The sequence below is a fragment of the Rhinolophus sinicus genome, linkage group LG11, assembly GCF_036562045.2.
Source record: "Rhinolophus sinicus isolate RSC01 linkage group LG11, ASM3656204v1, whole genome shotgun sequence".
Taxonomy (NCBI): domain Eukaryota; kingdom Metazoa; phylum Chordata; class Mammalia; order Chiroptera; family Rhinolophidae; genus Rhinolophus; species Rhinolophus sinicus.
This window is the reverse complement of record NC_133760.1, coordinates 6,356,977-6,381,179: the sequence shown is the minus strand read 5'-3', so window position 1 is coordinate 6,381,179 and position 24,203 is coordinate 6,356,977. Positions and strand designations below refer to the sequence as shown.

Sequence of the window (24,203 nt, the reverse complement as noted above, 5' to 3'; positions counted from 1 at the left end):
CCACCCCTCTCCTGTCTCAAGATCTTTAACTTAATCACATCTGCAAAGTCCCTTTTGCCACAAAATGTCACCTATTCACAGGTTCCAAGGATTAGGATATGGACATCTTAGGGGGGGTCATTCAGCCCACTACAGGGGCTCCCCAAACCTCACTGGGGGTGTCATGTAATATGTGGTACGCGCACTTGCCAAAATTCAAAATACTGTGATCCAAGTGACATTGAGCCCAGGATTCCATGTAAGGGTGGAGCCCCATGTTGAGATTAGGAACCTGAGGCTGGGGGAATCCCATGCGGGGTGCACAGGACACTAGCAGGGTTCCCACCCCTTGCCTGATCAGTTGCTGTGGGTTTCATCCGAGCGATTCTGTCACAAACAGCAGGATGCATGGCACCAAGTGAGTTCATTCATTCCCAATGTCAAAGCAGTAACGGAAGTAGTGTAGGGCGTTGCAGGAACACTGGGGTGAGGAGGCCCTGTTCTAGTCTGTGAGGTTAGGGACAGGTCACAAGGAGGTGACACAGGGGCTGTAAGAGGTGTGCCGCAATGTTACAGGGGAGACTAATGTTCTGAGCAGAGATTTAAGGGGTCAGTGGGTAAAGTGAAGGAAGGGGAGAGGTCTGCTGACAGGATGGGGGGGAGGCCAGGGCGGAAGGGAGGCAGAATGGTGCCCAGGGGTCTGGCCAGGTGACTAGCAGCCAAGGTGAGTCAGCCATCACAGGAGAGAAAGCGGCAAAATGGAGACGGGCCAGGAGAAGGACGGTGCTTCTGGCACAGGGAACAGCATGGTCAAAGGCCCAGATGTGAGAAAGAGGGTGCTGGGACATTGGGGCTGGGACAATGCTCCGGTTGCTCCTCACCTCGCATCCCTCCCTCCCCGCCAGGGGTCTGCGGAGACTGGAAGAACCACTTCACGGTGGCACAGAGTGAAGCCTTCGACCGCGTCTACCGCGAGCAGATGAGGGGGATGCCAACCTTCCCCTGGGACGAAGACCCAGAGGATGCCAGTCCGGACCCTGACCCCAGCCCCGACCCCAGCCCCAGCCCAGCCCAGGCTTCCGAGCACCCCCACCCGTGACCCTGAGAATAAACGCATCGCTCCTGTCCGGGCTCCTCAATGCGCTGTGGAGGTGGCACCGCGGGCGGCCAGCAGGGGGCGCGCGAGGACGGACGGAGGCTGGGTGGGGACGCCGCGGCCAGCACCCAGGGCCTTGGAGGGTGAGGTCCTCTTCCCCACCTGGCACGCCATTGGGGTCGGTGACTCAGAAGCCCCACCCGGAGGCAAAGGTGCTGCAGGGAGGCCAGCGCTGGGCACCTGACTCCCCAGGGCAGGGTGCTGCGGCCCAGACTCCTTAGGTATCTGGGGAAGAGGTGGCTGGAGACCCGGACTCCTGGGTCTGGGGGAGGAGGAGGCCGTGGCTGCACTCCTGGGTCTCCCTCTAGGCTGTGGAAATGCAAGTTTTTGGCATGAAGTGGCTTCATTCTGAGTAGAGGTAAAAGGGAGCCCCAACAACTCACCCCTTACACCCACAAAACAGTCCCAGTACCCTCCTGGGTCCCTCTCCATGTCTCTGAGTCATTTTCCAGCAGGTGTGTCCCCACCGATCTCCAGACCCTCATGATTCAGCTCTGCTCCCCAGATTAGCGTCTCTCCCTCCTTCCTCCCCTTGGCCAAGCTCTGTTTACCCACACTCCTGAGCAGGTGGGTTAAGAAGCTCCTCCTTTTGTGCCAAGGATTCCCCATGTTCACCACACACAATCCAGCAATGGGGCCACTCAGCCAGGTCTCCCCTCAGAGAGGTTCTGATGCAGCCGGAACCGATGTGCACTGTTCTAGGACCCCAGCTCGTCCAAACATTCTACCCATTTTCTAGACTGTGATGCTGAGGTCTAGAATGGGCATGGGGCTTGCCCAAGTTCTAGAATAAGTGAGGGGAAAAATCTGGCTTCCCAGTCACTGAGGCCAGAGGTTCAACAGACAGGCGGGAGCTTCAAGCTGACCGAATCCAACTCCAACTCTCCTTGAACAGACAGACAGGCCAGCCCAGTTTGGCTTTAGCTCCTGTCAGGGTCGCCCCCTGAGTCCTGCCCGGGTGGCCCAGTCTGGCTGCCGGCTGCCTCTGGGTTCCAGGGGTTTGGATGCAGCATTCTCACCAAACCTCCTTTGGGTGGAAGACAGATAGCGGAGACGGCGGGGAGGGATGAGGGGCAGGTGGCCACCCCAGGGCTGGGACCTGGCCAGCAGACGGGAGTCCGTCTCACCCTTGGGGGGCCCCCCAGAACCCCGCTGCCTCATCAGGGCTTTGGCTGGGGTGTCCTTGGAGCCCCAGGACTTCTTGAGCTGTGGAGGAAAAGAGAGGGAGGTGACAGCCGGCTCGTGGGGGCCTAGAGCCAGGAAGACAGAGGGTGAGAGGATGGAGGAGGTGGTCAGGGAAAAGGAAGGCGAGGAGGAGGTGAAACAGGAAGGGGGAAGGTGAAAAAGGAAGTAAGACGGGTGACAGGAAAGGATGGAGAAAGTAAGGAGGGTAGAACGGGGGTAGAAGGAAGGTTCCCAGGGGCTGAGTCCAAGGGAGGGAGGAGGTGAGGGAGACAAGAATGAAATGAGGAAGGAAGTGAGACAGGAGGGAGAGATGGCACAGGAAGAGGGAGGTGAAACTCTGAGGGGAGATGAGAAGGCCTCTGAGCTTCCAGAACCAAGAGGGAAGTGAGTGGGGAGGCCTGAGATCCCCAGATCTCCAGAGGGAGGGGAGAACTGTATCCACCCCCTGCAGCTTTGCAGCTGGGAAGGAACAGGAAGCAGCAGGCAGCTGCCTGGGGGGAAGGGGGGAAACAAATATTTGCCAAGGGAGGTAATGCTGGGTGAGGGCAGCTGAGGACCAGGTGGAGGCGAGGACCTTGCCCCTACCCTGCCCATCCCGCTTCTCCCCTGGGACTAAGGGAGGTGATTCCTGGGACATTTCTCCCTCACCCTCAGGATAGGCCTTTAGCTCCCACTTAGCAGATGAGGAAACTGAGGCTCGGAAGGGGCACAACTCACAGAGGGACTGTCAGCATCCAGGGTGAGTCTGCCTGTTTCTCCCAATGACACTGCTCTTACCCTTTTAGCAGCCTACTTTACAGCTGAGGACACTGAGGCCCTGCCTAGGGTCCCCCAGGGAATTGGGACAGCCCTGTTGGAACCCTAGTTTCTAAGCAGCTGGGGGGAAAGGGGCCCCCTCTGAGTTTATGACACTCGAATCCAGGAAGGGAGGCAACCAGGGCTGAGTTCCAATCGTCCCTGGTGCCTCAGATTCCCCACCTGTGAAATGGGTGGGTAGAGAACTGGAATAACATCTACCTGCTAGGGTTGTGGCAAAGGTTAAATTTAACCACCTCTGTGAAAGCGCTTGGTGTGGGGCCTGGCACGTGGCAAGGTGCCCACAAAAGACCATTGTTTCAACCTTGGTCACGTTACTTGACCTCTCTGGGCCTCAGCTTTCCCATCCATGAAAATGAGCACGATAACCGATTGCTTCCCTGACCTGGGATGAGGAAGTCATGAAACAAATACAAATCAATTCCATTTGGGGAATTCATTATAAGAACAATTATTATTTTATTTCACTCTGTTGGCTCCTCCTCCCAACCAAACTAAGGATGGGACAACCACTCAGCCCATTTCCTAGATGAGAACACTGAGGTTCAGAGAAGTCAAGTCCATACCCCCAGGCTTTCACAATTGGTGTATCATGGCAGGATTTGCAACCAGAGCTCTCAGGGACTCTGCCCCATGCCACCAGGTGCTCCCCCGCCCAGCACACAGTAGGGGTACAGGAAATGGATGGTGGGATTAGGAACGCAGGTGAGCAGCTTGGCTACCCTGCCTCTCTGGGGCCAGGGACATAGTAGGCCCTCAGAAAACAGAGCAGGGGCCTTAGAGCCAACTGAATGACCTTGGGCAAGCACCTTCCCCTGAGCTTCAGCTGCCTCCACCCGCTTCCACTACTCTCATTCTCAGGCCAGCCACCAGGTCTTACCTCGTCACCATCACTGGAGCCTGACAGCTGGGACAGGCGGCTTAGGTCCCATAAGGAGCGGCTGGGCCTGGCTAGAGGGCCGCTGGGGGTACGGGCGCGCTGGACACTCCTCAGGATGTCACTAAGTGCAGGCCCTGGGATAGCCGAGGTCTCCTGCCTGTCCCCCTGGGAGACTCGGCAGGCGGCCAGGCGTTGAGCCAGCGGTGACACATCGAGCAGCGGCGGTGACATGGGGGCCACAGAGCAGCGACGGGCCACACGGTGTGGGCTGTGGGCCAGCTGCAGCCCCCCCAGGGTGCTGGTGAAGGGTCTCTGGGTAGGCGCAGGTGGGAGTGGCCTGGACGCCGCGTACAGTGTCCGGAACTCGCGGCTGAAAGCGTCAGCAATCTCACCGGTCAGCAGGGTCACCAGGCCGCGGTGCAGGCGTGAGTCGCTCCACGTGAAGCTGGGTGACATGGAGAGGGAGTCAGGACCTCTACACAGCCCCAGAGGGCCGATCTGGCCCCCATCACGAGTCCCAAACCTGGTCTCAGGACAGGCTGTGTGACCATGACCTTGGGCAACTCCTGCCACCCCTCTGTACAATGGGGACCACTGGGGTACCTACCCCAGAGGGTTGTGAGGACAACACGTTAAGATACTGAAACTATCATCTGCAATCAGACTTGAGTTTAAACCTGAGCTCTGCCCATCCCATTGAAGGATGCCTCAGTTTCCCCTCTGGAAAGAGATAGAGTTCGTTTTCTGATACCCACAGGGACTGTTTTAAGACTCAGCAGCTTCTTATGACTGCCATTTATAAGCACATGCTGTGTGCCAGGCTCTGGCTGTGCCTGCTCTGTGCCTGTTTACTCCTCTGGAAGATGGAGCTAAAACAGGAAGATTCGAACAAGAGAACACGGGTGGAGCGCTCTGCAGGGTGCCTGGCTCATGCCCAGCCTATGAACTGCGGTGAGCAGTGGCCTTCGGAGGCTGTCACCACGGTGGTTGCTATTTAAAGCATCTAGTACGATCTTGCACACAGCAGGGGCTCAATAAATGCCTTCTTTGGAATTAAATGAACCTGGGTTCTAATTCTGGCTGGGGGGGAGAACGGGGGCCTTGGACATGTCACTTTCTATTCCTGAGCCTCAGTTTGCCATGGCTGGGTCTTGCACCTGAGGGGCGCAGCACCCAGCACCCAGCAGAGCAGACAAGTTAGTGGCTGAGTGCTCTTACCTGGGTGGGGTGGCGATGTCCTCACTCCCTGGCAGGTTAGCCGGCCAGCCTGCCCCTTGGATTGTGGCACCCCTTCCCCACTTATGACCTCACTCCCGGAGCAGCCAGTGGGAATCCTGAGGGGTCTATGAGGTCACCCCATTCTGCTCCACAAAGACTCTCGTGAAGCAGCAGATGTTGGCTCATCTATGTCCTACAAAAGCTTCTGAGACCCGAGGACTTAAGAGCTGTGGTCACGACGGAGCTCCTGAGAGGGACGCGGAGTGTTCAGAACCAAGGACACTTCAAGTGCTAACTCTGGGAGGCCAGAACCAAGGGCAGAAGTCTTGTGGGCGTGAGGAGGGTCATTCAGCAGTTCCGGGAGGCCCAAGAAGCTCACGGCCTGGCTTGGACACTGTCACCGTCGCCAGGCCACCATGGTCCTTGGCTGGCTGTTGCTTCTGGTAATGGCTTTGCCCCAGGGCACAACAGGTGTCAAGGAGTGCATCTTCTGTGAGCTGACAGACTCCTCAAACTGCCCCGGCTCCCACATGCACTGTGGCGATGACGAGGATTGCTTCAGGGGCCAAGGGACATCCCCAGGCCTCGGCCCGGTCATCAACAAAGGCTGCATGAAATCGACTTTGTGTGGCCGCGAGGAGCCTGTCACCTACCAGGGTGTAACCTACAGCCTCATCTCCACCTGCTGCTATGGCCACCTGTGTAACAAGGGCCCCATCCCTGCAGGCAGCTGGATGGCAGGGGCCACCACCGGCCTGGCACTGGGTATGCTGCTGCTGCTGCTCCATTAGCTGTGACCAACATAGAAGGCAAGGCCTGGGACTGGTCTCCCGGCTCCACTGCCCCCCATGCCCTGCTTTCCCCCTCCCCCATTAAACGGCCAGAGGCCCTGGACAACTTCATGTGGCCCTGGCTCCATCCATTCTAGGGCTGTCCAGCAGGAGCCCAGGGCTCTGTGAAGCACCCCGAAGCCTGATTTAGTGGTGGGGACCATGCCCAGTGGGTTTGATTATACTACTGTATTTCATTGCTTCTAAGGCGCACATCTTTTCACATTTTGATTAGGAAGTTTCTTTTCATCTGTGGCACCCAGAGTCGATGAAATATGGTAATAACAATAATAACATTAATAAACAACAGCTGATGTTTATGGAGCACTTCTTACTTATGTGACGTGTCGGGTATCTCTCACTGAATCCTGGTGCACAGGTGGGACTGTAGAGTCTCTTGGAAACATCTCAGTCTCATTGCTGTGGGTTCTCAAAATGTGGTCTCCATACCAGCAGCATTAATATCAACCAGGAACTTGCTAGAAATGCCAATCCTTGGGCCCCATCCCTGGCTGAATAAGAGTGGGACCAAAACTCTGTTTTAACAGATTCCAACGCATGCTCAAGGCTGAAAGCCACTGGTCTAGGTCAGCAGTTCTTAACTGGGCTCTTCTGCCTCTCGGGGTCGGGGGAGGTGCACCTGGCAATGTTGGGAGACATTTTAGGTTGTGATAAGCAGGGAAGGGGATGCGATGGACACCTACTGGGTAGAGACCAGGGACACAGCTCAGCATCCGACAACGCCCCGGAGAGCCTCCCACAGCTTAGCCATTGGTCCCCGACGGGAATAGTAACTCTTGTAAACCTTGCTCTCGAGACACTAACCATATCATCCCATTCTGTTAGGGGGAAAACAGAGGCACAGAGGTGACACTGTTGCCCAGTCACACAGCTAGTAACTAACAGAGCTAGGATTTGAACCCAGGCCATCTGGGCCCAGAGTCCATGCGCCCCTGCCTCCCATGCTATGATCCAATGAAGTAGGTGCTCATCATTCACACTTTCCAGATGGGGAAACTGAGGCTCAGAGTGGGGGAGGCCCAGGAAGTTGCAGAGCCAGCATCCAGAGTCGGCTGGACCCCAAAGAGAGCCGAGGAGGGACATCAGACGGTCTGAGGACCAAGCCATGGCCCATTTGCACAGCAGGTCTCACTGCTTTCCAAACACTCTGAGAGGTGGCGTTACTCATCCCAGGCAGAGCTTGGACTCCAATCCAGGTCCTCCTGGTTTTGAAACTCCCACACACAAAGTGAAGGCCCCATTTTCCAGCTGAGGAAACACAGGGTCAAAGGGATGAAGACTTATCCCAGGTCACTATACAGGCCAGCCACGGGGCCAGGGTGGGCACCAGGCAGGCCTGGCTCCAACCCCAAATCCATCCTGCCTCATGGCACCTCCTCTCCTGGCAGTGTTTAGACCCGTTTCACAGATGAGAAAAGAAAGGCTAAGAAGTGGATCCAACTGCTCTCTGAGCACGCTGAGGGAGAGTCGGGGCCGGGATACTGGGCAGTGTGGGGAGGGGGGCCGTACCTGTAGGATCCTGAGATGACCCTCTCCCCGTCCAGCAGCACAAACTTCTCCCGCACGCTGCCGCTCACCTGCCGTCGCCAGCGGCTCTGGAAACTGCAGCCCTGCACAACGCGGATGTCCAGGTTCTGGGAGGTAGGAGAACACATCTTTGCTCAGGTCAACCCCACAGACCTCGACTTGGGGGTCCCTCTAGGCTGTTCCTACCTGGGGGTCCCATGACTCTATAGAAGGGTCAGTCCCAGCTTCCCCAGAGCCACCAATCTCAGGCCTCAGGGATCTCTTGGAGACTCCTCTAACTCAGAGGGACCCCCGTGGGAAGGCCCATCCCCACTTCCCCCAATGCCACGGGCATCAGATCTCAGGGAACCCTCTCAGCTGGCATCTACCTCGATGACTCAGGATCCCATGGAGGGATCTGCCTCCACTGCCCCCAGCACCAGGGGAATGGGGACTCAGAGGTCCCTCCAGCCGGGCCCCTACCTCAGTGGCCCAGGGGTTCACCCCCAGCTGCTGAGCCAGCGTCAGGAAGGGAGGCAGCTGCTGGCGGTCCAGGAGCAAGTAGACAGGCACCCAGCGGCGTGTGGCAGCATCCACCAGGTCCAAAAGCAGGTCTGGGTCAGTGAAGATGTCCATGACGACAGCCACCAGCTGGGGGGCAGAGAGACTGGCTATGGATGAAACCTGGGGTTTGCGGGACACTCAGAAGGTGGGGCCCTGCGGGTGAGGTGCTCTGCGGGTAGGAGTTTAAGGGCCTGGCCTCCATGAGATGTTCAAACAATGCCCACATGTGAATGAGAAAAAGGCAGCCCTCCCTGAAGACCCCAGCCTCTAACTGCTGGAAAACTGTCCTCATAAATCACGTCTGCAATAGTGAACAGTGTCTCCCGAGCTGTAATACTACAGGTGGCCCTGGTCCAGGGGTCAGTGGGCTGGAGGCCTTTGCAGGGCACTGGGGGCAACTGCACAGTCCGCAGGGGTACCCTGGATGCCATGGTGGGAGGGCTGACTTGCTAGGCCACCAAGGCTAGCTCTGGGGACTAGGGATGCCAAGGGCCTGGATCTTACAGGCAGGAAAAGGTAGTGGTGATGAGCGCTGACTCACCGGCCAGGTGGCCTTGGTTCAAGTCCCTGCTCGGCCATTTACAGCTAAGAGACTTAACCTCCCATCCGTTGGTTTCCCCATCTCCTCAGTGGGCACAGTAAATCCCAATCTCACAGGGCACTTGTGAGGATTACAGGTTAACGCATGCAAAGATCTGGGCCCTTCCTGGAGACACCTGCCCTGGTGTGGGGGGGAATGGGGTGGAACGGATGACAGACACAGGGGGTCATAATTAGGTCCAAGGGGCATGGATGTCTAAGGGCACCCAGATCTTAGGGAGGTGGTGGGGACCCTCACATCTAAGAGGGTAAAGATGAGGTCTGGGGGTGTGGACTCTGGGTTCCAGGAGTGTGGACTCCAAAGTCCCAGGAGGGCCTAGGGGAGAATGCCTGGGTTCCGGGGGATGTGCACTCCCAGGTCTGGGTCCAGGGAATGGACACCAGGCCCCCCTGAGGCCCCCACCTTGCCGGCAGCCTGGATTTCCTGGCGCACCAGCTCCTTGAGGGGCGGGTAGCCTTCACCAGGTGGCTGGGTGTACAGCTGCGCCCGGGTGAGGCCCTTCCAGCCCTTGTCTTCCGGCCAGCCCAGCCGAAGCATGGGCACTGGCTCCTCTGACTGTCCGGGCCAGTAGGTCAGGCTGCCTGAGTCCCCACTGGTGACAGTGGCTCCCTCTGCTGTCCTGCCGGGCTCCTGCTTGGCTGCTGTCCAGTCCTCAGCCGCCGCTGCCAGGCTCCGGAGCTCATCCCCACTCAGGAAGGGCTGCAGCTCCTCGCGCTTCACGCAGGCCTCGAATGCCTCTGTGCCCTTGCTCAGCAGAGCCTCAAGCGCCAGACGCTGGCCCTCGGAATATAGCAAGCCAGGGCTGGTCTCGGTCAGGGGCAGCCCCCCAGCCTCTGCCTCCACTCCTTCCAGTGCTGCCAGCTGGGAGGCCGCCATTAGGCCACTCAAGTGGGAGGACTTTGAGGCTGGCTAAGGGTTTGGCCGTCTCTGGGGCAGTGACCATCTGGGGGTCTCCTGACAGGCTAATACTATGCAGCCACACAAGACTTCCAGGACCCTGAGAAAAGTCCAAATGGCTCCCTATGCTGTCCCTGGTTCACGGTCCTGACAATCAGACCATCCAAATGACTGACCACCAAATGTGTGGACTGCTCAGGACAACCTCCTGTCAGCCTCCAGCCGCCACCGTGACTGGCTGGCCATTGGACTTTCCTGCCAACTGTCTCTGATGGTCTGGTGACCCCACAACTGGCCGTGTGTATGGGTTAGACTGACCACCTGACACTGTCTGCAAACTTCGTGACCTGTCAGCTTCCTCACACAACCTCCAGCCTACTGGCCACACGATGCCCCCACTGACCCTTGAGCTGTCTCAGAATCCTTCAGAAGGTCCAGCTGACTGCCTGACCATCTCCAGGAAACAGGCTGTCTGCCTATTTGCAACCACTCGAATGTCCCTAAAGGGAGACTGGGCTGTTTGTCCCTGGCCAACAGCACGTCTGACTGACTCTCTGGCTGTCTCTTCGATTGTCTGGAAGACATCAATTGTTTCCAGCTGACAATCTCAGTATCTGACCGCCCGGTGGAGCTCCCAGCTGTGTCCAGTGGCTGTTTCTCCTGACGACTGGCTCACCAGCTCACTGGCTGCCCATTCTGGGCACCTCTTCTTTGGCCCTCCTCTCAGCCTCAGAGAAACGCACTCCAGACTTGGCATCGCCCTTCCCCAACCAGGGAACTAAGTCAGTCTCCTCTGTAGACAGAGGACCCTGCTCCTGGGCCTTCACACCCGCTCAGGCTGCCACCCTGGAGGATGTGCTCCACGGGGTGGTTAATTACCATAGAACCGGCCCATGAGCTCGAGAGCCCGTCTAGGCTGAGGGCCCAACTCACTGGCCATCGTTCCTGAAATGGGCTGCTCCTGCCTGTCCCCCCCGGCTGCCCTGTTATCTGTGCTGATCCCCGGCCGAGGAGACCCGTCTGGGTTTCAGTCTGAATCCCCCTATCTCCTGCTAGCTGTCTACCTATTCATAATGGATCACTCTATATCCTTTGAGGCTCCTAAGCCAACCTCTGTGGACCCCAATCCGTGCAACCCAGCAGGCCCTCCTTCCAATCCCAGCACCCAGGCGCTCCCTTCCTCCAGGGCACAGCAACAAACACTGTAAAGAGAAGGAAAAGGAATAAAGCCGGGCCCCCTCCCCTTGTCCTACCCCATCCAGCTCTCCTTCCCCTTCCCTCTTGCCTTTTTCAGTCTGATCAGGGGGCTGGAGACCTGCTTTTATTTCTGTGGTTCTTCCGGCAATCTGGCCTCATTCATCAGGTTTCAGCCTGGGATCCGGGGAACCCAGCCCCTTGTGTAAACACAGGGAAGGGCCCACACAGGTCCTTAGTGAAGCTCTGGGGTGCAGGACCCAGGGTATGAGGTTCCAATCCAGAAGCACACACCCACTGGGCTGCTCACCCAAGTGGCCAGTGACCCACAAGATCCAGGCTTCATGGGAGGAGCGCGCCTCACCAGTTCCCATACCCCTGCCCCACTGTGGCCTCACCCGGTTTAGACTTTCCTGTTCAAGCCCCGCCTAGTCTAGTGACAGAACGATGGAAAGGGGAGCGCCAGTCCTTTAAGTGGGGATGGGTGTGGCTAATGCTAGGAAGCAGGTTCCGGATCACCTGACACCTGGCTCTTGGGGAGGAGGTGGGGCTTCTGCAGTAGGGGACTGTGAGGGTCCAACAGGTGCGCCAAAGCTCAAGGCGCAGAGCCCTGCCCACGACTAGACCGCTAGAGGGAGCCCGCAGGCTGAGGCAGAAAGTGTACTATGGATGGACACCTGGGACCCCAGGACTTCGCCCTGGCACAACTGGAGGGGCTGGTGTCCACGGTCATTGCCTCGGAGCCCAATTCACCAAACCATTCATTCTTGCCCACAAGCTCCAATCCACTCCCAATCCCGTCCCCCCAATAATACACACAGGGCTGTCAGCTTCCAAAAGCTTTTTAATAACAAGGCAGGATCTGGGTTAGTTTTTGTAGCCTCGGCTGGCCCTTCGGCCTCTGGCGCGCTCAAACTTCCGGCCCTTGGAGCGCACGTAGGGTCTGCAGAGGAGAGGAGGGAGAGTGAGAGTACGCCCAGGTTACAGATGGAGCCAGGGCCTGCTTGCATACTGGGGACTCAGAGCAGAGTGATGCTGGCTCTAATAGAGTTAGCACACGGACACCAAAACCTCAGTCAACCCAAGAAGGGTCAGTGATAACACCAAATGGGGTGCTGGAAAAACTTTGCAGTGTAGGGAGCTAAGATGCCAGGAGTGGCTGCTAAAGCACTGCACCAGGCACTGGAGGCGTCAACCTGAATGCCTGGAGGCTGAGTAAAATGCAGGCTCTCCACCCAGGACATGCCAACTCAGCCTAAGACAGGGACTGCATCTGTAACACTGTCTGTGCAGGGCCCTCAACACCCTGAGAAACACAGCTCTAAAGCCAAGTCTGGAAGGGAAAGTGGGTACGATGAGGTGGGGAGTTCTAGGGAGGCCTGAGGCTGGACTAGTGTGAGAAACGGAGGCAGCTGGAAGCATGACAGGCCTAGACATGCAGGGGGAGAATCAGGGCTGGGTATACTTACTTGGTGTGGCTGTGCGGAGTTCCAGGGGCCTTGCCGAAATGCCTGTATACCTCTCGGCCCTTGCGAGGACCTGGGAAAAGGGAGGAAGAGGTGGATCAGGCAGAGACCCAGCACCCAGACCTCCTGCAAGCAGCTTCTCTCCAGGGCTCAGGCTGATTGGGAGGGTGAAGTGGGGCAATGCCCTGACCTCCGAAACCCGGGAAGGTAAAGGCTGCCAGCAGTCACACACCCTCATTCACACTTGGTCCCAGCCCCACCATGGGAGCCACTAAGCGTCACTCACCAGAGAGCAGGACTGTGCCACAGCCCTTGGGGGAGTCCAGGGCCAGCTGGTCAAAGGTAAGGATCTTGCCCCCAGCCTTGAGGATGCGGCTCCGGGCACGACTGCTCACACGCAGTGCACACACCTGGGAGACACAGGACAGGTGTGGGAAGAGCCCCCTGCATGGCCACCCACGAGCTGCTGGGACTTACTGTCCACTGCCCTGGCCCAGCAGAGAAGCCTGGCTACTTGCTCAGCCCAATAACCAATACCACCAACTATTAGAAGAAGCTTCCAGAGCTGACATCAGCTGTTTTTACCACTTTTAGAACCTGCAGCTATTACATGTAAAGAAACTGAGACATAAAAGAGATCCAGGACTTTGTCCAGAGGTGACAAAGTAGCAGAGAAATTTAGATTTGAACCCAGGCTGCAGGCAAGTTCAAGAGCCAGCACCGTAAACAGGGCTCCAGAAGGGGCTTGCTCAGGGACACCACCATCAATGATGCCAATGATAAGTCCCCTTCAGTCCCCAAAGCCACCTGGTAGGTGTGATGCCTGCCTCACCCAGAGGTGAGACCGAGGATACAGCATGAGCCTGAGGGCCCCACAGCAGACAAGGATGAGCCAAGTCTGCAGGACTCCACCCTGAGCCCATGCTTTTGACACTCCCACTGTGCAGAGCCCCTCGCCACTCACCTTCAGTTTGGGGACCTCCTGGATACGCACGTCATCAGTTATAGTCCCTACAACCACAGCAGTTTTGCCCTCCCGACCAGGAAGCTTCATCTTACGGATCTTTGGGGGAAGAGGAAAGATGCACATTAAAGAGTCCCTTCTGGTATTGAAATCCAATTCCACTGCTTCAAGCACCCCAAAGTCCAATAGTTGTGCCCTGATGGGGCTAAACCCATCCATGCCATGTCTCTCAAACTAGCACTGGCCTAATCACGGTTCAGCCCAGTAAAATCTCCAGAGAAAATGCAAGCAGAGATTTTTCAATAGACCTCTCCTATAAAGGGTTCTTGACACGTGAGATCTTGTTATATAACTTGAAGCCCAGGAAAAACTCATAAAGCCACTGTAACCACCCCAACCTCACAATGAGAAAAATAACAAGACCCAGACGCCAAGCCAACTGAATATCCAGTTGGCTATTAAGCTACACCTGAGGGTCAGAGCTCCAAGCCCTCCCTTCCTCCCAGAGGTCAGCTCCATGTGACCGAGTCACCCCCAGGTTGGCTATACTCCCCCCAAGAGCCCCTCACCATCCGAGAAAGGGACAACGGTGGCCGGTTGGTGCGACTCATGAACAATCTCTTCAATACCACCTGGTTGAAGGTGGAGTTGGTTCGTCTGGCCAGAAACCTATATAGCTGGATGTGAAAGGAAGAGGAGGAATGAGAACCTGGGGCCTCCTACTTCCCCCTCCCTCCCAACTTCCTAAGAAATGGGCAAACATATGATTTTTGTCTGTCTCCCACTGAGCTCCAGGGAGAGAACTGGCCCAGGTCCCTCCTGGTCAGGGACCCAGAAAATTCCCTCCTCACCCCCTCGCTGTATACAGACCAGGGGCTGAAAACACTGAAGTTCCAGATGCTCTGGGGCAGAATCAGAGATGAGAGCCTGTCCTGCAAGCCCCTGAGGAGCCAGTGACCAATGCTAGGATGGAGGCCCTGAAAGTTGCACTCGGGTGGTCCTACCCAACCATCTCAGGCCCCAACCTCACCTTGACCAACAGCCTTAGGTAGATATCCTGGCTCTTGGGCTCCTTGCGCCGAACCTTTCGGTCTTTGTTGTGACGGATGTCGACTCCCTGCCGGGTGAAGGCAAAACCATGGTTAAGTCTGCTGTCAGATTACTCACCCATAACCGTTCTCAAGTATTACTTCTTTCTGAGATATTAGATGGAGCTCCAGTCTCTAAAGAGACAAATCCCAGGCCCACCACTGGGAGAGCTCTAGAAATCACGTCAATACTCTGGGCCTCAAATGACTGCTCTGCAAAAGGGGGCTAATTCTAATGTAAATCCTTCAGCACATGACACACAGCACCTTGAAAGCTTTAACACAGTAGCCACATTAATTTCAAGAAAAAATTTTAACTCCAGAAATTGTATTTTTCAACAATTAAGTGTTTAAGTTCCCAATACTTGCTCCCACACATGGAGGTAACCAAAAACAAGGGCAAATGTTAAGTCATATCAAACTTTTATTTAGAAATTAATCTGTACAGAACCAATTTTAGAACAATCTTTCATTTGGTTTCCCTGAAACCAAAAACATTATGATAGTTTCCGACTTTAGCGCTAAAACTCTGGAAAGCCCCCCATTTCTGCTACACCACCTGCTTACTTTCCTGAGGATTTTTCTTTTGGATTATGTTATGAATTGTAAAGAACCACTTAATTATCAATTGCTCCCAGTTAACCAATACTTAACGTCTGCAAAAACCTATGGTGAGCACTTCCTACAACTTAATTCTTTCCAAAATCAAATCTGTGAGACAGAATTACTGTCCCCAGTGAACAGATGGAGAAAGTGCGGCACGGCTGGGAAAGCAAAACCACAGGATGGGCAAGGAGCCGAGACTCGCACGAGGCCTACCTGGCCCCAAAACTCGGGCACTGGACGCTCGACAACTCCCCACCAGGGCCCAACTTTTCAGGGTGAGGAGTGATACGTCCGGGAAGAGGCATCAAAGGCAACAGATAAGAGTGGCTGTGGAACCAGCGCCTGGGTCTGAATCTTGGCTCCGCCACTTCTTGACATTTTCTTCCTGGTCGTATCATTTAACCACCTCGTACCTCAATTTGAGCATCTATTCAATGGGAGCTACAACGGAGGAACACGGGAGGGGCTGGAGATAGATACGACTGACCAATCCCTGGTCTTCAGGCCCCGTTAAACTGCCCCCCCACCGCAGGAGTCGCCTCCTTCATACACCCCCGGAACCCCTGCCTCCCTGTGGCGCGCCCCCAGCCCGAGACTGCGGCGGATGGCGGCGGATAGTAGAGTTCAGAACACCTCAAAGCGCGCTCACCATGATGGCGCCTCCTGTTCCACAGGTCCGGAAAGAGAGACCGAAGCCGCTGTGGGCGGGGAAAGCCTTCAGCAAGCGGCGCCTACATGACGTCACATATGTGCGACGCAGCACTCTACGGCGAGTCGGCCCTCTCTATGGTGAATTTGGTGGCCGGCTAGACGGGCGTTTCCGGAATAGGGTGAGGCGGGGGTCGGGGGAAACCACCAAAGAGGAAAAGGGGCTACGTCAAGGAGGGAAGGACCAGCACGTTGGGGGCCTCTCTGGCCCTACTCAGTCCCTGTTCTCGATACTCTTCCGGAAGAAAGCGATCTGAGAGTGAGGGAGATGTCGCGCGGAGTTAGGGCGATTCATCACGCGGTGACGCTCTGGCCCGAAGCCGACGGCGTCTCAGTGGCTCCCGGAGGACCGGGCGGGCCGAGTATTGGAGCTGAGGAGGCTGGGTAGGCAGGGCTAGTCCGGACCTCCAGAAAACCTCTGACCGCACGCTTAGGGGATTTTCTTATATTAGGCTGACCTCCGCCTTATCTCGTGCTGCGCTTTCCAGGCACAGCCGCGGCTCGGGAAGTCCTACTATAACCTGAGATCTTCTTGCTGCAGCCCAGTCTATAGCAGTCTATTTCCACCCTTTAGGTTCCGCTTTTCCCTCTGCCCCCAGATGGCCCATTCTTGACCCCTTCTCAGCCTCTGGCAGCTGGGGGCTGCTTTTCCCAGCCAGAGAGATTCAAGTGGCCCAGCGTGTTTGTTGTGAGTGATGTGCACGGTACTGGAGCTAGGAGGAGGCACGCTGAGGTCCCGGGCTTGGGAAGTGGAGTTGAGAGAGGGGATGGGTAAAAACTCTGAAAGAAAGGGGAGGAGAGACTTAAAGAGAGGGAGACAGACATTCAGAGGGGAGGAGGAATGGAGACCCAGAGCGGGGGTGGACAAAGACCTAGGGTAGGGGGAATGGAGACCCAGGGAGTGAGGAGACCTAGGAAGAGGGGGAAGATGGAGATCAGGGAGGAGCAGAGAATAGAAAGATGTCGATGCCATCTGTAACCAAATTCAAATCCTGGGTGCGCTACTTAATAATAATGTGACCTTGGGCAAGTCATTTAACCTCTGTGCCTCACTTTCCTTAGCTACAGAATGGATGACAATAGACCTGGCACATAGGGTGTTTTTCAGCATTATATAAGTTAGTAAAAATGCTTAGGACAATGCACATAATAAGTACTTAGTAAAATTAGGCTTCACCCCTCTTTATTGGTCCTTAGTGGATGAGACGAGATGAACTGGCTGGGGCAGTGACAAAGCTGACCTCTTCTCGTTTCTCCTTCCTCAGGGAGGCCCTGCCCCTTGGGCCTCCAACACATTCAGCCTGGGCTCCTGTAGTCTGCTCTTGATACTTGTACTTATTCACCTCTCCTCCACAGAGCCAAAGGCCCGGCCTGAACTGTGAGGCCTGACTCTTTACCCATATCAACCTCCCATGGCTTCTGACCCAGGGCCAGGGTCTTGCTGATGTGAACACAGGAGAGGGCCAGCAGATGAATGGATACCTTGAAGCACAGGAGCAGTGGGACCAGGTAAGGGTCCATCTGAAAACCAAGATTACAATACCATGGGACACAGTTTCCTCCTCTTCCTTGTCCCTGTTCCCTCGTCTGTGTGACTTGGTCTCTATTTCTGAGTCCCAGCCTCTTTGATTGGTATGCCTGCTTTTCTTTCTCCCAGGGCGCCAAGCTCAGGTGCTGTGTTTGCCTGTCTCTTCCTCTTACTGGGTTTCTGTCCCTCTCTCTCTCTGGGTCTTTCTTTGGCACATATCTGGTGCTGTTGCTACTCTGGGTTGAACACAAGGTACATTGTTTGGCAATAAATAACTTCTTTCTCCATTTATCTTTCCAGCAAACTTGTCCCTATCTCCTTAAGCATGTGTGTTTCTTTCTACAATTCTGTCTGTTTCTAGGTCTCCTAATACTGTTCTTGCCTTTATTTCTTTCTGTTTCACCATGTCTTTGCCTCTCTCTGCCTCTCTTTCAACATCTTTGCTTTCTGTCTCTTGGTCTCAGTTCCTCTCAAGCCTCTGGGGCTCCAGTATTCTCTTACCCCCCACTCCCAACCCCTGACCTAGAGGTCTCTCTCAGATACTGTCTTTCCAGTTTTTCTCCTTGTGTCTCTGTCTTGCTCTGTAACTGAGTCATTCCCTAAGCAAATGTTTTCGTCATGCTGCCTCTGCTCTGGTTTGGGCCCAACGTAAAATAGTTTAACATTTTTTAAAAATTGACATGCAATATTATATTAATTTCAGGTGTACAACAAAATGATTTGATATTTATATACATTATAAAATGATCACAAGTCTAATTACCATCTGTCATCATACAGAGTTAATACAATATCATCGACTATAGTCCCCATGCTGTACATTATATACCTATGGCTTATTAATAATTTGTGAATTAATGAGCTTCTTCTCTCTGGTTTTCATTCCAGAATTGTCTGTTCCTAGCTCTGTCTGTGTCCGTCGTTTTCTGGAGTCCTTATCTTGCATATTCTTAATTCTACTGTCTGTGTTTATGTATATCTTCGTTTTTCTCTGAATCTCTCTCTCTCTCTCACTCTATATGAAAAAGAGACAATACTGTTTTCGAGTCTCTTATTGACTCTGACTCTGCTTCTCTGGGTCTGCAGCTGAAGATCGCCTTCATGCCCCTTTTTAATAAACCCAATGGATGGGACTGGCCCTTGCCCTCAACAAAGATGGCGATATAGTAGCTGGTCGTTGGGCCGTGATGCCCCTTCTGCTGCGCGTGTGCCCTCACCTACAATGGCAGCTGATCTCGCGAGCGCGATGCCCCGCCCAGTTCTTCGGCTCTCTGGCGGCAGGCCCTTGCGCTAAACTAGCGAGTCGGCTGGACCCGACCCCCGCGCGTCCTCATTGGTGCGGCTCAGGCCAGGCACGCGGCCATTGGCTCATCAGATGCACACTCCCCCCACACCCTTGGGTCAGATCGGGGCGGTTGGTGCTGATTTGAGGGGCCGCCTGGAGGAGGACCCGGCGTGTGAGGAGGGTGCGGGGGCTGGGCAGGGACCCGAGTCTGGGGAACCCAGGGACCGAGAGGAACGGAGAGACGCAGGCCCGGGACTGGGGTACCAGGGGTGTGGGATGGAGATGGAGAACCAGATCCGGGACTGAGGGATCCAGGAATGGAAACTCAGGTCTGGGATTGGGTTGTGGAAATCGGGGCGTGTGTGTGGGGGGGGCGGGGGGGGTAGTGGAGGCCTGGGAACGGGGAAACCGGAGACAAAGACTCAGGCTTATGGGGGCAACCTATGGATGGAGACACAGGCCCAGCTCTGGGGTACCTTGGGGGTGGAGAGAATGGAGAGCAGGCCAGAGACCTGGAGACCTAGAGACAGAGACTCAGGCCCAGGACTGGGGGAAGATCTGGGCTCTGTGCCTAAGCCTGATTTGAGATAAGGGGTGGGGCCTAAGGGTGAGTCCGAGGTTGGGGGAGGGGGGTGTGTCTGGGGCAAATCTGGGCCAGGGAAAGGTAGGGCAGGACAGATAGGTGGCTCGGTGGGCGGGGCAGTGCGGAACAAAGGTGAGCAGGGAGGAGGCTGAAGAAGGGCAGAGGGCAGGGGGAGGGCCTTTGGGAAGGGGATCTCAGGCCTGGCTCCCATCCTCTCTCCCTGGAGAGCTTTCAGCCAGATGTCCAGGTCAGTCCTTAGGGTCCAGCTCTTGGCCCCTGTCCCTTGCAGGTGCTTGCATGTGGCTCCTCTGGCTCTCTGATCCCTTAGTCCCTCCATGTCACATTCGTTTCTTAGTCTTTACTGATGTCTACATCTCCTATCTGCTCTTTTTCTCCCTTTTCTTTCTGACCCTCAGAAGCCCCTAAACGCATACTCTCTTCTCTAAGTATATTTCATCATCCTAGGTTTCATTTCATTGAAGCTGTTTGTCTCCTCTCAATGTTTCTCTGGCTCTTGGACATTATCCTTTGTGTCCAGGTCTCTCCCCCTTGTTACTTTCTCTCCATCTGGAGATGTATGTTGTGTTTTTGTCTGTCTTTGCGTGTCTGTTTCTTCTATATCTCTACCATCCTGATCTCTCTCCGTTGCCTTATTTTTCCCCAAAGCCCTTATCATTCAGCACTGTATTGTACTTCTTTATCTTGTTTTTTTGTCTTCTAATTAGCATAGAAACTCCATGAAAGCAGGGATATTTGTCCACTTTGTTCTCTGCTGAGTTTGCTGGGCCTGGCACTGATTGGCACATAGAGGGTACTGAATAATTATTTGGGGAATAAATAAATGAATGAATGTTTGCATGCCTGGGTGTGGAGCCTTCAGGATGCTGGCCTTCCTGTCCAACTGCTCTCTTCCTTGCATCCTCAGGGTCTCCCCACACTTGTCTGGGCCTGTCTGTCTTTGGTGTACCTGTGACCACCCCTCATTGTCTCCTCCTGTCCACAGGCCTTGCCCCTGCTTCCCTCTAGCTGCCATGGGGATCCTGGACTCTGACTCCTGCCCTCCTTCCTCCCCACAGAGGCTGGACCAGGAGCTGACCTGGAGCTGGGGCCATAGGCCTAGGAGGGAAGCCATGGCCCCACCACCGCCACTAGCCGCCAGCACCCCACTCCTGCATGGCGAGTTTGGCTCCTACCCAGACCCAAGCCTACGCCTCGCCCTCACTCTCACACCACAGGCCCTGCACATACAGAAGCTGCGCCCAAAGCCTGAAGCCAGGCCCCGGGGTGGCCTTGTCCTGCTGACTGAGGTCTCAGGCTGCTGTACGCTGCGGAGCTGCAACCCCTCTGACTCAGCAGCCTACTTCTGCATCTACACCTACCCGCGGGGCCGGCGTAAGGGCCGGCGCAAAGCCACACACACCTTCCAGGCTGACGGGGCAGCCACGTACGAGGAGAACCGTGCTGAGGCCCAGCGCTGGGCAACTGCCCTCACATGCCTGCTCCGTGGACTGCCGCTGCCTGGGGATGGGGGTGAGGTCCTGGGCAACCTCAGTTTTTCTGCAGATTTCTTCTGTGGGCATCTCTGTCTGTACTTTTCAGTGTGTCTGTGTGATGTGTCTCTCTGGGTCTGTATTGAAAGCGTGATACCAGACAGGGGTGGGCTACAGAAGGAACAAAATCACAGGCTGAGAAAAATTGTTTGTGTCTGCTGCTCTCTTGCTAGACTTTTGTCTCTGTCCTCTCCCCCCTTCCATGGGTCCTGACCACAGATAAGTCAGAGGCTCCCGGGCTGATGAAAGCAGGAGACTGAGACGTGATCGGTCACCACCCAGGGCACTCAGAAGTGGCATCTAAAACTTTAGCCTGTGGGGGTCCAGAGAAGGCTTTTGGGCAGAGGCCCCCACAAAGGGTCCTCAGTTGACACAAGAAGGTAAAGATTCAAGGGTCCCCATCTGTTAGGATTCCTTGGTCCTTCAGGCTCCTGCTGGCCGCCTGGGGGCTGGCCGAAAGGGATGGTGATAGTAAGGGAGCCTTGCACAGTGAAGAAACCTGATCTTGGGATCCAGGTGTTTGGGGTGAGGAAAGTGGAAACCATAGCTCTCCTTCCTCTTCCACACGTGGGTCCAAAGGGCATTGGGATTAGACACCCAACCCCTGCCTTTATCTTCAATATCTGGGAGAAGTGGGTGGCCTGGGCAGGTAAGGCCTGGGCGAAAAAAAAAATTAACTCCCACGAGCCTCCGGTGCCAGCCTTCTTGCAGTTTGCAGTTACTGTTTCTGAGGTGAGGGGTCTGGATCTCTAGTCTCTGTAGACTTCTCCTCTCTCTGCAGAAATCACCTCTCAGCTTCTGCCAAGGCCACCCCGATTACTCCTATTGGTCAATCCCTTTGGGGGGCGGGGCCTGGCCTGGCAGTGGTGTAAGAACCATGTGCTGCCCATGATCTCCGAAGCTGGGCTGTCCTTCAACCTCATCCAGACAGGTAAGGGCAGTATCAGGATGGAAAGGGGGGGCTGGGGGCTAGAACTGAGTCCTGGGGAGTGGTGGTGGGGCAGGGGTGGAACAACCTGCCTCACCTCCTGGTTCCCCACATTAGAACGACAGAATCACGCCCGGGAGCTGGTCCAGGGGCTGAGCCTGAGTGAGTGGGACGGAATTGTCACGCTCTCTGGAGATGGGCTGCTGTATGAGGTAGGGCAGGAGCCCCCTGCCCTGAGCCTGGGGGGAACTTTGGAGGCTGGGACCAGCACCCAGGTGTCTGGTCTCTGGCCCTCCAGGTGCTGAACGGACTCCTGGATCGCCCTGACTGGGAAGAAGCTGTGAAGACGCCCGTGGGCATCCTCCCCTGTGGCTCGGGCAATGCACTGGCGGGAGCCGTGAACCAGCATGGGGGGTAGGTGGGCTGCCCGCATGTCGGCTGAGCCTGATGATGCCCTGAGGGAGGGATAACAGACCTGGCATGTCTGCCCCCATCTCTCCCCCTCCACCAGTCCACTGTCAGTTCAATCAGTCTGGCATTTTTGCTGGTCTTGTTCCCAGCTGTATCCCTAGTGCCTAAAACTACGCCTGGCACACAGGCGGCAGTCAATGAATGCTTGTGAAATGGAAGAATTGACAGAACCTGGCCCAGTGAGAAGAGTCCATACACCTGGAGGTGGCCAAATGGCTGCGGGTGGGCCCAGGGATATGGTCCCCCTGCTGTCTGTCTTTCAACCGCCACCTTACACTCTGCCTCTCTCCCAACCCCCCCCCCCCCCCAGCTTACTCTTTTCTCACTGTGTCAATCCATCTCTGGCTCTGAAGGTTTAAACCGGCCCTAGGCATTGACCTGCTGCTCAACTGCTCCCTGTTGCTCTGCCGGGGTGGCAGCCATCCACTGGACCTGCTTTCTGTGACGCTGGCCTCAGGGTCCCGCTGTTTCTCCTTCCTGTCTGTGGCCTGGGGCTTTGTGTCAGACGTGGACATCCAGAGTGAGCGCTTCAGGGCCTTGGGCAGTGCCCGCTTCACGCTGAGCACGGTGCTGGGCCTTGCCACGCTGCATACCTACCGTGGACGTCTCTCCTACCTCCCTGCAACCATGGAGCCTGCCCCACCCACCCCTGCCCATGGCCTGCCCCGTGCCAAATCAGAGCTGACCCTGGCCCCAGCTCCAGCCCCACCTGTGGCCCACTCACCCTTGCATCGTTCTGTGTCTGACCTGCCCCTGCCCCTGCCTCAGCCTGCCCTGATGTCCCCAGGCTCACCTGAACCACTGCCCATCCTGTCCCTCAATGGTGGGGGTCCAGAGCTGGCTGGGGACTGGGGTGGGGCTGGGGATGCTCCACTGTCCCCAGACCCACTGGTGCCCTCACCCCCTGGCTCTCCCAAGGCAGCTCTATTGTCACCCATCATTGAGGGGGCCCCAGAAACGCCAGCATCCTCTGAGTTCCTGCCTCCCACCCCTGATGGTGACCCGGTAACCGTCTCTCCTGGGGGCCCACTGGACCACCTGCTCCCTCCTCTGGGCACCCCATTACCCCCAGGCTGGGTGACGCTGGAAGGGGACTTTGTGCTTATGTTGGCCATCTCACCCAGCCACCTTGGGGCTGACCTGGTGGCAGCTCCCCATGCACGCTTTGACGATGGCCTGGTGCACCTGTGCTGGGTGCGCGGTGGCATCTCGCGGACTGCGCTGCTGCGACTTTTCCTGGCCATGGAGCATGGCAGCCACTTCAGCCTTGGCTGCCCACAACTGTGCTATGCACCGGCCCGTGCCTTCCGCCTCGAACCTCTGACGCCTCGTGGAGTGCTCACGGTGGACGGGGAGCAGGTGGAGTACGGGCCGCTGCAGGCGCAGGTGCATCCCGGCCTCGGTACATTGCTCACTGGGCCTCCAGGCCACTCCGGGAGAGAGCCCTGAACCTAACAAAACTTGGAGCCCGCCAGGGGCCCGGCTGCTAGAGTTAGGCGGACGCCTCAACGTGCAGGGGCTGTAGCCCTGTCTCAGGATTGTGCCCGCCCCCAGGGGACTAGAGGTGGTGCTGGAGAATGGCCCAAATTCCAGGGATTGGAAGTCGTCAGGGTCACATCAGTGGGCTCGCTCAGAGCGTAGCGCCTGACGAGTATGGGCGGGGCTCACTCCAGACCCTCGAAGGCCTGGTCAGCTGAGGGCGGAACTTGTATTAACGCGCCGTCCAATTACGGGACGTGGAATGTACGGGCTGGGAGAGGCCTCACTTAATTGGCCAGTCAGGACCGGGTCTCATCCTGTCCATTCCGGTGCCTCCACTTAACTGGCCAATCAGCCCAAGCGGGGCAGGTTCCCCCGGGCCGACGCTCGGATTTGCACTAAAGTTCCTCTCCCTCTGCCACCTGCGGGTGCAGAAGGAGAAGTTCATTTCCCGTCTTCTGTCTCCTGTGCGTCCCCCAACCCCAATCTTCAAAGCAATTGAAAAGGTCTATGCAATAAAGGTAGTTGCTTCATTCCTCTTACACCCTCGCCCCTTCCTCCAACCCATAGTCCATGGAAGAGATCGGACTGTGGGCACTTGCAGCAGTTCCTGCCTTTCATGGCCCGAAACCCAGGCCTGCCCATGGACTGCGGCCAGTGAGACCCACTGGCCTTGAACTGGGGCCAGGGAACTGCCTCC

General features: G+C 56.1%; 5 protein-coding genes across 16 annotated transcripts in view; 3 read left to right on the top strand and 2 right to left on the bottom strand.

Moving 5' to 3' along the window:
- SULT2B1 (sulfotransferase family 2B member 1) overlaps nt 1-1,104 on the top strand; it is a 28,861-nt gene extending 27,757 nt beyond the window's left edge. Inside the window, exon 7 of the mRNA XM_019741466.2 lies at nt 885-1,104. Within this exon, the coding sequence (XP_019597025.1) occupies nt 885-1,078 (194 nt within the window). The 3' untranslated portion in view covers nt 1,079-1,104. The remainder of the gene's footprint in view (nt 1-884) is intronic.
- A 99-nt stretch (nt 1,105-1,203) lies between these two features.
- FAM83E (family with sequence similarity 83 member E) lies at nt 1,204-11,300 on the bottom strand. Its single transcript, XM_019741446.2, has 6 exons — nt 10,939-11,300; nt 9,159-10,855; nt 8,075-8,242; nt 7,595-7,719; nt 4,017-4,461; nt 1,204-2,341 (listed from the first exon to the last, which is right to left on the bottom strand). Exons 2-6 carry the CDS (start codon nt 9,630-9,632, stop codon nt 2,066-2,068), a joined length of 1,488 nt encoding a protein of 495 aa, XP_019597005.2. The 5' UTR covers nt 9,633-10,855; nt 10,939-11,300; the 3' UTR covers nt 1,204-2,065.
- On the top strand, nt 4,456-6,094 carry SPACA4 (sperm acrosome associated 4). The gene has a single exon (XM_019741447.2). It carries the CDS (start codon nt 5,651-5,653, stop codon nt 6,023-6,025), a length of 375 nt encoding a protein of 124 aa, XP_019597006.1. The 5' UTR covers nt 4,456-5,650; the 3' UTR covers nt 6,026-6,094.
- A 373-nt stretch (nt 11,301-11,673) lies between the features above and the next one.
- On the bottom strand, nt 11,674-15,755 carry RPL18 (ribosomal protein L18). The gene is made up of 7 exons (XM_019741511.2): nt 15,621-15,755; nt 14,308-14,394; nt 13,847-13,954; nt 13,278-13,376; nt 12,600-12,723; nt 12,317-12,386; nt 11,674-11,790 (listed from the first exon to the last, which is right to left on the bottom strand). Exons 1-7 carry the CDS (start codon nt 15,621-15,623, stop codon nt 11,715-11,717), a joined length of 567 nt encoding a protein of 188 aa, XP_019597070.2. The 5' UTR covers nt 15,624-15,755; the 3' UTR covers nt 11,674-11,714.
- On the top strand, nt 15,729-24,045 carry SPHK2 (sphingosine kinase 2). 12 transcript variants are annotated; one of them, XM_074316149.1, is made up of 7 exons: nt 15,729-15,801; nt 17,036-17,188; nt 20,152-20,605; nt 21,407-21,556; nt 21,671-21,765; nt 21,852-21,967; nt 22,378-24,045. In XM_074316149.1, the coding sequence occupies exons 2-7, from the start codon at nt 17,150-17,152 to the stop codon at nt 23,471-23,473; spliced, it is 1,950 nt and encodes a 649-aa protein (XP_074172250.1). In that variant the 5' UTR covers nt 15,729-15,801; nt 17,036-17,149; the 3' UTR covers nt 23,474-24,045. The 12 variants fall into 12 exon arrangements, with proteins under 12 accessions (XP_074172250.1, XP_074172247.1, XP_074172245.1 ...); XM_074316146.1 differs by having other exon boundaries at nt 20,079-20,605; XM_074316144.1 differs by lacking the exon at nt 15,729-15,801 and adding an exon at nt 15,821-16,063 and having other exon boundaries at nt 20,079-20,605.
- Nucleotides 24,046-24,203: the final 158 nt, after the last annotated feature.